General features: G+C 41.9%; 1 protein-coding gene across 1 annotated transcript in view; it reads left to right on the forward strand.

Annotated features, from left to right (window-relative positions):
• Window positions 1-11,230, forward strand: part of LOC126548480 (F-box only protein 7-like) — a 70,978-nt gene extending 59,748 nt beyond the window's left edge. Inside the window, exon 11 of the mRNA XM_050196676.3 lies at window positions 10,978-11,230. Coding sequence (XP_050052633.1) covers window positions 10,978-11,132 — 155 coding nt within the window. The 3' untranslated portion in view covers window positions 11,133-11,230. The remainder of the gene's footprint in view (window positions 1-10,977) is intronic.
• The last annotated feature ends 859 nt before the right edge of the window (window positions 11,231-12,089 follow it).

The raw sequence follows: 12,089 nt of genomic DNA on the forward strand, positions 1-12,089 counted from the left end.
CATGACTTCTGTTAATTCTGATTTCGAGTGAATTCGGCTTGGTCTCATTTCGGTTACTGAGTGAATTATACAGGGTGCCCCAACTATCATGCACCAAGACCTAAAAAAAGAGCAGTTGTGTTACTCTAAGAAAACCTAGTGCACATTGTTTCCAGTACAGTGTAGTAGCTGCCTGCAATTCTTTCGTTATTGAGATTTAATTCAGTAATCGCAATTAAGTATCTAACTCGAGAAGTACTGTCCTAATTTTCAAAGTGTCAATGAGGCATTTGTAGGCACCCCAAAATGACATCTGACTGCGGTGTTTTCAGCAATGTACTTATTCCGTACAAAATTTTCCGACTGGCAAAAAACCTCACAAAGTATGAAAAATACCATGTGAGTGCGCTCCCACCTGCATCATAAAGCAGTGCCCACAAATAAGCTGATTCGAAGCAGCTGCATTGCCTGTCACAAACCCAAAGAGGCAGCGCATCACATTGATAATAGTACGGAAGGAGCACCAACAGCAGGTTTCGTGGCTTCGCAGCTATTCCTTCCTCTCATTTCTACGTCACACTTATTAACCGTCTCTCAAGGCCGACTGGTCACATTGATAACAAGAGCCCCTTGATAACGCGGCCGAAGCACCGCTCTGGCCACACACGAAATGTGAAAAGCAATGTAATAGGCAGAGAATGTTTCAAAATCCGGGCTTTGCTCGCACCGCATCGAAAGAGTGCGCGCGAAGGTATATTTTGCACCAGGAGCTTGCTTCGGACCAAAGTGAAATTAAAGGGAGCGTTTTATTCTTCATGAAAGTATATACGGTGCTGCAAAAACAGGTTCGTGTCAAAAAATAAAAGCAAAATAAACAGACTGGGCAGGGACCAGCATGTAAAGAAAAGGTAAAGCCGATGTGTTCAAGAAAGTAAGTATACCACTTCTAAATGAGGCAAATTGGCATTCAGAATGTCTGCACGAAAAAAAAAAAAATGTAAAATTTCAGTGCACCCTTATTATGTAGGAATTCGTAAGCTCCGTTGAACAGCAGCCTAGAGGATGTGTTTGAATAAGTCTCCTTTTGCAGCTATGCAGTACTGTGTTCGTTTTATGACATCTTCAGTGGCTTTCTTGATGACTGACGCCGGAATTCTATGGCAGACATCCGTTATCCTTGCCTTGAACTAACCTGACGTCGGTTGCACTAATGTAAGCACAAGCTTCCACATAACCCTAAAGAAAGAAATCGAGTGGAGAGAGGTCAGGGGACCTAGCTGGACAATTTACAGGACCGTGCCTTCCAATCTGTTGCACACGAAAAGTTGCATAGAGCCAGTTTCGTGCTCGGCTGCTGCTTTGTGTGGGTTCCCCTCCTTGCTGATACCACAGACGTGGAATACGTGACAGCGGGACTTCGCTAAGAAACTCATCCACCGCTCCTTCAAGGATTTCTTTCATGTAACGCTGTCCAGTCAGTGTGTGATCGAAGAAGATGGGACCGGTTATAGCACTGGCGCAAATTCCGAACCACACATTGAGCGACCACTGTTACTGGTGCCGATTGTGCTTTACCCAGTGTAGATTGGAGTCCCTCCAATAGTGTGCATTATGCAAATTCACTTAGGCATTTCTGTGAAAATTGGCTTCATCTGTGCATATGATGTTGCTGAAAAAGTCCGGTAACTCATCGGCTTTTGTGAGGATGCAATTCGAGAAATCTAGGCGATTCTACAGGTCCCTATCTTCCAAGCAGTGGTGCTGGTTAAGGTGGTACGGGTGAAAGGACATCATTTAGAATCCTCCAAACTGATGACTTGGAAATTGGTACCTGGGTGGCCTCGTCCCGTACACTAGCATGAGGCTTTGCGGCCATAAATGCTAGAACATCTGTGTGTAGGCAAGGACTCAAAAATGGAGTCCTCCGCCGCTTCTTGAACCTGCCAGTTTGTCTCAGGCTTTCATAATTTCTGATGATAGTCAATGCGTTTGGTCTACTACCATACTTACATGACTGATATATATTTGCGGTCTTCCTCGTGTTGCCATTTGCAGATCCCAAGGCAAGGATCATGTTTACCTTCTGCTCATTAGAGAAAGACATGGTGACTGGGACGAAACAAAACATACCTCTAAACCTTCGCACTAACGTTGTCAATTCTCTTTTGTGGTGATAGGTTTCGTGGCAAAAAAAAACATCCCTGCACTTTATCTACGCTAAGACAGCAGCTATCACAGCTTGTTTTCAACAAACACCAAACGCGACGGTGTACTTCGGTGGGAGTGCGGCAAATAAGGCACTAGCTCAATCAGACTGCTTTTCTTTATTTCCTTTATGTATTTCGGTCTCGCTAACTCAGAGGGAGCCTGTTCAAGGGTGCTGCTTTATGATCCAGGTGGGAGTGCAGTCATGTGGTATTCTTCATATTTCGTGTTGTTTTTAAAAATCAGTCGGAAAAAAATTAGCGTGCAATTAGTATGTCGCTGAAAATACCACACTTAGATGTCCCTTGGCTGTGCCTTCAAATGCCTCATTGACACTTTGATAATTAGGATAGTATGTCTCGAGTTAGATAATTAATTACAACTACCGAATTAAATCTCAGTAACAAAAAATTACTGGCAGCTACTCCACTGCACTGTAAACAGTATGCACTAAGTTTTCTTCCAGTAACGCATTGCTCTTTTTTGAACTCTTGTTGCATGATAGTTAATTGGAACACAGGGCATAAATTTATTACCTTTGCATGCAAGTGACGATCTTTCCATCCCTAATAAATGTTGTAAATTATTAGAAGTTTTTTTTTTCATGAGTCGTTAGCATTGCTTACTGGAAAGAGAAGCAATACTGAGACACACAACATTCACGTGTATTCCACATGCAATTGATAAACGACTCTGCCAAAGGGTTCACTGAAGTCTATAGTTTTTTTTTTCATGGTAAAAAAAGCACGCAAAGCAATTTGAAGCATGGTGGACCTGCAGCAACATATTCATTCTCTAGGCATAGGCTACCCATACCTTTAGAAATAATTTTTATTGGCTACCTCCATGTTCTTCAAAAATATAATAAACTTTGTCCTGTGTGTATATTTACATATATTGTGTATGTGCATGGTGTTTGCACTGGAAAAGTAAAACAGTGTTGAAGTGAGAAAATGTGAATGAGGCAGCCGCCGCTAGGACTTCTAATGTGCATGTCCTCCTATTGTCAGGAATTGCAGAAATGAAGAGAAAGTATGAATTCCTTTATTTCGGCATTCAACTTTAAATGTACAAATGCTAGGACAGGAGCAAAAAGCCGCTATTTTAAGCGGCTTGACAAAGGCCCCTGCCCAGACAGTTTGTGAACACTTTTCACGCAACAATACACCGGTACATAAAATATATCTTGAAAAACATGTCTAAGGGAATGATAACATGCGTTTTTGAAAACAGAACTATAACCAACATTTTTTTTTACCAGCAATACATGCCTTCTCTTAACAGAAAAATACACATTTATGTAACGTAGTGAAACAATACATTTTTCCAATTACATAACAATGTATGAAAGCACTTTCACATACAAGATAAATACAAAAATAATTCCATACCTAAGTTACAACCAAGAAAAGGAAATGCAAATACAACATACACTAATCACATGCAGTCGCACGGCTAATGAAATATTGCTTCAAAATTCGACGTGAAACAGTCCTAGGATCCATGTTTTCTTTTTCAAGACTGTTCAGTAATACCGATATGCGGCACGGTAGTCGGTCCTTTCCATGATTAGTTCGTGAAAAAGGCACGGCCCAAGTTTCTTGCTCGCAAATGTCGTAGTTGAGGTGATGAGGTTTACTTAGATTGCAAAGACCAGTAAATCCCGTGTGGCCTCGTTTTACGCTTTCTTTTTATTTCATAGCAAGATTGAACTGATAATTGTAATGAAATGGAAGAACATGAAACTTAGAAAAGAATGTGCTTGTATGACTGCCGTAAGAAATACAAGCAACATGGCGCAATGCATTTTTTTTGTAAAAGAGATAATGTCTGAATATTTTTTTGTGATGTTGTCCCCCATACAAGACTACAATAATTTGAATGAGAAATAAACATGGTGTTATACAGCAATAGCCGTAGTTTTAACGGGAGAACATCTCGAAGCCTACAAAGCGCACCGCATGCTTTTGCCATACTTGTTGCCACGCGTTCTACGTGTTTGTCCCAACTTAAATGCTGATCAAAAATCACTCCCAGTGTTTTCATGTCCGCGGTGACGTCAATTAGTTCTGATCGATAGAATATGTTTAGATTACGATTTACATTTTTTGGGGCAGGTGCAAAAAGAACAGCTTTGGTTTTTTTTAGAGTTAATCTGTAAAGAATTTGCTTTGCTCCACCAATATAGTTTATCAAGGATGGTGTTTGCTAGTTGTGATAAGTTATCAGCATTGCACGATTGGAAGAAAAGACTGGTGTCATCTGCGTATATTATATAGTGTGGTAGGTTACTGATGTTTGTTAAATCATTTATATAGATGTTAAACAATATAGGTCCTAATATGCTCCCTTGGGGAACACCAGCTTCTAAATTCAAGGGGTCTGAGTATTCTCCTGAGATGTAAACGCATTGTTTCCTATGGGTTAAGTATGACTTTAGAATGTCCAGGGGTAATCCACAGAATCCGTAATGTTCGAGTTTTTTTTAGTAGAGTAATATGACTGATCCTGTCAAAGGCTTTGGAAAAATCGATAAATATGCCCAATGTTAATTTTTTTTCTTCATAGCCATTCAAGATTAAATCCTTCTGTGTTAACAGAGCTAATTCAGTTGATCGGCCCTTACGAAACCCAAATTGATGCGGAGATAATAACCGATATTTTTCACAAAATGACATAACCCTTTTACAGATAACTTTCTCTAAGCCTTTTGATATGACAGGGAGCACTGACACCGGCCAATAATTTGACATGTCATTTCTGTCCCCTGATTTGAACAGAGCAGTAACCTTTGCCTGTTGCATTTTTTTAGGGAAAACACCAGTAGACTAGCAAACATTGAATATGTGGGTGAAAGCGGGCACTAACAAGTGTATTGCAAATTTAATTGGTTTAATCTGGAGACCATCGATGTCACGTGCCTTACTGTTCTTTAAGGATATAAAAGCAGAGTAAACCTCGTCCGGTGTCGTAGGCTCAAAAAACGCCGTATTTACACTAGGTGCACCCAAGTAATTGAGAGCATCTATATTGTGAGCGCTAATAACTAAGTTTGTAAAGTGTTCATTGAGACAATTTGCTATACCCTTTAGCTGCTTCCCATTCTCTGTAATCTCGAGCTCTTCATAACGACTTCTGTCGCGATTTAGGAGCTTATTAAGCGCACGCCAAACTAGGTCGCCTTTGGTATCAGCATCACTAAATAGCTTTTCCAGATACTCTTTTTTTGTATCTCGAAGAAACTTAGTTACGAAGTTTCTGTATTTCTTAAATGCAAAAAGATCATCCGGGCTTCTAGACTGCACAAAGTGAGAGTACAGTTGGTTTTTTTTACGAATTTGCTTTAAACACTCATTTGTTAACCATGGTTTCCGCATCTTTCTAGATGTTTTTACCTTTTTTAATTTAAAACAACTATTGTACGCATTTTTAATGATATGCATGAGCGTATCATAGGCCATATCAGCATCGTTACACTCGAATACTGGTGCCCAGTTTAAACTTCGAAGTTAGTTTCGAAAGTCAGTCATTGTTCTTGGATTTATTTCCTGCATGACGAAATATTTACATTGGTTTCGGCTCGCTTGAAGTGTGTTATTTCGTTTAGAAAACATGTATATCGGCAAGTGATCACCTAGATCGGCGGCAATGATACCAGCATTGATATCTAGCATTGGGCTGTTCGTAATAAATAAGTCGATAAGGGATTCAGACAGGCACGTGACTCGAGTGGGTGTTTTTATCACGTTCGCACAACCAAAAGAATCAAGGAGTAAGATTAGATTGCGGGAAACTGTATTTGATTGCAGTAAGTTTATGTTACAGTCACCGCCTATGTTTATGCACAGTCTATTCTGGTAAGCATAACACAGTAATTGTTCTAAAAAGACAAGAAATCTTTCACTATTAATATCAGGTGGTCGATACAAAACAGCGAAGACATAGGATCCACATTGTACCGTAAGCGCTTCATAGTCTGGTGTGGTTTTTGAGAGATCTGCAATCAAGTCGCATGAAAGCCTTTCTGACACCATCTGCATCACACCTCCGCCTCGGCGGTTTGGTCTATTTAGAAAGAAGCTTTGGTATCCGGGCAAGGAAATGACATCATCTTCCGAGTTGTACCATGTCTCACTTATCATTATTATGTCAAACCTGAACGTGAATTCATGAAGAAATGCTTCTATCTGATCGTGTTTATTATGGGCAGACTGAACATTAAAATGCAAAAAGGTAAGAGAGTCGACGTAACCAGGACGAACAAGGTTGCGTGGCACGATCATAGCAAAATAAGATACAACAAGTATTCGTTACCAATCGCCACTAGCAGATTTTAGCTAGATCTGCCTCGCATGTAACTTTAACAACACTAGACTCTTCCGTTTTTTGCGCGAACACTTTTCCTTCCCTCACCCATACAAAGCGCCATTTCATTTCCTTTTTCTTTGCCACAGTCATGCCAAGCAGTTGCTTTAGTTGAGGGCACAAATGCTCGTTCACGAAGACAGACTGCTTGGAAGAAAAACCGATGTCTTGTGCGGTGATCCTTGCTTTTCGCGCTTTTTTGATCACAGCATCACGTTTCGACCGACGATTGAAAGACACTACTATGTTCTTATCAGTATCAGAATTCCGCACAAGCAAGTGACGATGTTTCCATCCCTAATAAATGTTGTAAATTATTAGAAGTTTTTTTTTTCATGAGTCGTTAGCATTGCTTACTGGAAAGAGAAGCAATACTGAGACACACAACATTCACGTGTATTTCACATGCAATTGATAAAAGACTCTGCCAAAGGGTTCACTGAAGTCTATAGTTTTCTTTTCATGGTCAAAAAAGCACGCAAAGCAATTTGAAGCGTGGTGGACCTGCAGCATTAAAAGGGCAATGCACATTCACGCCAATAATGATGCAGTAAGCTGCAGTAAAATTTCAATTGAAAAGGTTATGGAAAGTCAAAAGGAACCTCAAATGATGTAGGTGACAAAGCTCTAGTAATGGCACTTTAGGTGCGTGTGTGTGTGTGTGTTTTGGGGTGGGGGGGAGGCGGCTTCGGCATCGCCTGGTGGGAGCTCAGCCGGCCTCGGAAAAACTCCGGAGGGCGCTCGGGCCCCGGAGCCCCCCCTTAGTGGACGCCTATGCCCGTATGCACTGCTTTTTGTGCTTTTTTCCTTGGTGAAAGAAATTCAAACAACAAGGGGTAAAGAAGCGATCGCCGAACCTGACTCTCGTCATTGTGTTTCTTCGTGCAGTTTTATTTTAAAATATTAGTACTAGTGCCTGCATGCCACTGAGGATTTGTATAGATGAGTTTGTCACATGATTTGCGAGCAACCCTTGTTTTCATTACATGTCTTCTGAATGATCTCGCCCATTTAAATCGAATGTTTTGGTCCAAAAAGATTGCCTGTTGTTATTGTTTGTGAAAGTTGCCACAAAAATCCCTTACTTTGAACTATGAGCTGCAAGATAACAAAAACTCCAACTTCTCCATGGTTTTTCTCTTTAAAACTGTCACCTGGTTGTAGCCCCCTGAATTACTAAAAAAATAAAACCTGAAAACGAAGGACCTTACATATAACTTATTGCAGGAGCCTGTTACATGTTTAAGACAATTGCTCAAGCTGCAGTCACATAACTTAACAAAGAATACTTTTCTTGCTATTAGTCCACATTTGTTCTTCCAATTTCTAACTTTTTGTAGCATGTAATCACTATTTATTAATATCAGAGTTGCCAGCATTTGTACACAATATCACAAAAAGTGATTGTATATCTTAAAAAATCCTTTTAAAACCTTTTCATGTGCTTTCAAAAGAGACTGCTACGGATAGACACTTTGTTAATAAGCTTTCGATTATACTACAGAAAAAGGGGTGCCATAGAAATTACTTGTTGGTCCAGCTAATTTTTATTATCTAGATTGCTTATACTGCTTATAACAAGCAATTCATTTCTTTGACAATTAAGTTTGTATATATATATCCTCTAGTTCTACACATTACCACAAGTGTAAATACCAGGGCCGTGACCTGCTTGGCATTCTGTTGCATTTTTACTGTGAACATGCACCAAAACTGTGGTGTTTTCACAATTTAGGATGGATCACTCTTTCATTCCTCTGTGCTAACCATCATTCCCATGATACCTGAACAATTTCCGTGCTTAAGTTCCCTCTTGTAATTTTTTCATTCATCCAAATAACTTTATTCAGTGCCCTGGGATTTGGTGGGGTAGGCCTGGACCCTGCCTAGGTTTCAGCCAAGGGTTGTCGGCCCTTGGCCGACAACCCTTGGCCGGCTTCCTTGGCTCGCTGGACGGCCCAGAGTTGGTGCTGCAGGTCCGAGCTGAGCAACGCAGACTCCCAACGTGCGCGGAGGCTGTCGCTGTTTAAGGCTGCATCACCGTTATCCTGTATTACAGCTGTACATTCCCATAGGATATGCTCTAGGGTGGCTCTAGAGTCGCAATCTCTGCACTTATCCGTTGTGTATAAATCTGGGTGTATTAGGTGCATAATAGCTGGACTCGGATAGGATCTGGTCTGTAACTGCCGCCATTCGACAGATTGATTTTTGGGTGCGGTGGATTGGGTGCTGCAGCGGGAATGTACGCCTCTGCAATCTATGCTGTTGGGTAATTTCGTGAAATCTGGTCATTCGATCTTCTCACTCCAACTCGTCAGTAGTCGGTGAGAGGGGGCTATCCGAGGCTCGGTCCGTAAGCTGTCGAGCCATGCGGTGCGCCGTCTCATAGCTACCGTCTGGTAGTGTCTGAGCGGGTGTCCAGATGAGATTGACACTTTTGTCGTGGTTATTAATTCATTTTAGGAGTCGTAGTGCCTCTGGGGAGATTCAACCGTTGGCGAAGTTTCGTATGGCTTTCTGGGAATCACTGATGATTATGCCCGTTTGTGTTTGTGCTATGGCTAGCGCAATAGCTATTTCCTCTGCGGCTTCTGCGTGTAGCCTGTTGACTGCAGTGCTCGTCGTGCATTTTTCCTCGTAATTTATCACCACTGCTGTGTAGGCGCTCTTTTGTCTGTATCTAGCTGCGTCTACAAATGTGGTGTCCTTGCTGTTACCGAATTTCTTCTGTATATTGCGTGCTCTGCTTTCCCGTCTACCCTGATGGTGGGTAAGATGCATATTCTTGGGTGTTGGAGGGATGGTTATCATGTCTCTGATATGTCTGGGCATATCTACTTTGACGCCATGTTGGGTATGGTACCTTATACCTAGGCGATCCAATATTTGCCTACCTGTTTTAGTTTTGGACGGGCATTCGTATTGTGCTATTCGTTGTGCGTCGATTAGCTCATCCTGATTGCTTGTAGATTTTTCTGATTAAGCAGCCTAATTTGTATTTTTCTAGCGAGTACCATCGTAGGTACGATGCCACGCATACTATTCTGCTTATTATAAATGCTTGGACTAGCTTAAGCAGATTGCGTTCTTTCATTCCACCATGTTTGTTGACTATTTGTTTAAGTAGCTGCATGATTTGAGATGTTATTTTGTCTAATTTGCATATGGTCTCTCCATTGTAGCCGTTACTTTCAATGATGAGGCCCAATACTCTGATCTTGTCAACCTTGGGTATGGGCGTACCATCTGCCGTAGTTAGGTGAATTTGCGGATTGTTTCGTTCCTCGTAGTTGCGTGGTTTTCGGCCACGTCACGATGATACATAAATGAGGAGCTCAGATTTCTCTGCTGAACATGCCAGTCCGGTTCCTGCTAGGTATTGTTCAACAGCTTCTATTGCACATTGTATTGTGTTTTCAACCTGTCCATCGTTGCCATCGCTCACCCAGAGGGTGATATCGTCACCGTAGATGGTATGATTGAGGCCATCCATTTCCGGTAGCTTTGCTGGTAATCCGATAAGAGCCAGGTTAAACAGCATCGGTGATATTATTTAACCTTGGGGCATACCTGCGCTTCTGATCTGTAGTTCTTCGGAGTTAAGGTCTCCTATCTTAATGTGTGCCTTTCTGTTAGTAAGGAAGTCTCGTATACATATAACTGTATACTCACTGGCCTCGGCCTAGCTCATTTATTCTTAGTATTGTTTCGTGGGTAACACTGTCAAAAGCATTCTTTAGGTCCAATCCTAGGATAGCTTTGGTGTTCCGACTTGTGTTATCTATAATTTGATGCTTAAGTTGGATGCAATGTAATCTTTCTGTAGGAAACTTTTAAGCATGGGAACTGTATGGAGACCATGAGTCGACAGGTTCTGTGTTCAGGATGCAGAATGCCTGGTTCCCTTAAAACAGAACAAATTTATTGAAATGAAAGTAACACTTTTTCCCCCCCCACAGCTTTTTTTTTTTTTCCTGTAAACAAGCAAGCCAGAAAAATAAAAGGGGTGGGGGTGGGGGGAGAAGGTCCAGCAGCCCCTTGTGCAGACAACAGCCAAAGGGGGACGAAATTGTCACATTGGAATAAATTCTCGGGGCACGTCACCCGATGCAAGTTTATGCCCGATGATAGATTCGACCTGTGTAACATCGTTTGCACGCCACCTGCAGGCACCAGGGTTCGCTGCAGTGTGCACTTACTGAAGGTCACTATCGCACCGAGACTGCTACATGGAACTATAGCTCGTTGCACAGATGTGATCAATTTTCTTCCAAAGAACAGCATTTGTGTTCTAGTTGGTGCATATCTGTGAACCTTAATGTCTGTGCGAAAAAGAAAACCACCAAAGACTCCTCGTGTGGTCGTTTTATCGCGCAGACAATTTTGTTCAATTTCTCAAACGACCTCTCCGTCTTTCTCTTGCAGCACGCCCCCCTAGGTTTTCTCCACCCTATGTGCCCCAGCTGCCTCGGCGACCACCGGATCCAGCCTTTCCGAGACCCTTCTTCGGCCAATTCGGCGTTCTTCCACACGGTGTCCTCCCGCACCAGCATTTCGGCCCAGGGTTCGGGTTCCTCTGAAGTTGATATAGAGCTGTATTTTTTTTAATTATTTTTTTCTTTAAAAAAACAGCTGTAGCACGAAGCAAATGGAGTATTAAAGAACATTGTGAAGATGCTCCGCTGTTGTGACGTACCTTCATTTCCGAACTAAAGTACACTCGCAGAGTTCGCATGTGGTCTCAGTTCTGTGTGATGTGCGCAAGATTTACAGAAAAGAGCAAACGTGCAAGCATCTGGAATGACGAAAGGAACGGTTTGTAAACTTTAGAGTAAAACTTTTTTGGCAGCGTCTCGTGCAACGCGGTGTTCCCCAGACGACTCCACACAGAATCGACTCCTGCAACGCACGGAAGTGACGTCACTTTAATAAATTAAACTAAAAACAATTGAAATATATCAAATCTTACTAAACAATGCGTTTAACTTGCAAAGATATGAAAGAAAGTTGTCTTATGCGTTCATTAATGTACACATTTTGATTAAAGACATCAACGCAAAATGATTTCAACTATACTGTCATGCGTTTCTCTATAATAATAGTCAGCGTTCAATATTACGAGGCAGAAAAATATTATGCTATCTATCAGGTGCCTGCAGAGATGGAAAGCAATTTTTTTGAGCGTCTCGTGCGTCGCCCGAGGAATGTGGTGGGGCCGCAAGCACACGCACGCTTCTCCCCCGTTTCCTCTCTGGAGCAGCAGACGACAAGCGCTGCAAGCGTACATGCCCACGTTTACGTCGCCACACGCTGTGTTTACAGCAATCTCCGAACGCCGCAATATGGATTTATATACAGTGTGACAGATGCGTGAAACTGCAGTCTTCGCACTGTCACTCGAACGTTTCCTCAAAGGGTCGGGCCCATACGAGTTCTTTGCTAGCTGTCTACTACAAAAGTCGGTCACCACGATTCGTTTTCGAGATCGAAGCAACCAGTGAACCAGTTTTGACACCCCTTTTCCTGCAGCGCCGTGC

Source organism: Dermacentor andersoni, chromosome 1, assembly GCF_023375885.2.
Source record: "Dermacentor andersoni chromosome 1, qqDerAnde1_hic_scaffold, whole genome shotgun sequence".
NCBI classification, from domain to species: domain Eukaryota; kingdom Metazoa; phylum Arthropoda; class Arachnida; order Ixodida; family Ixodidae; genus Dermacentor; species Dermacentor andersoni.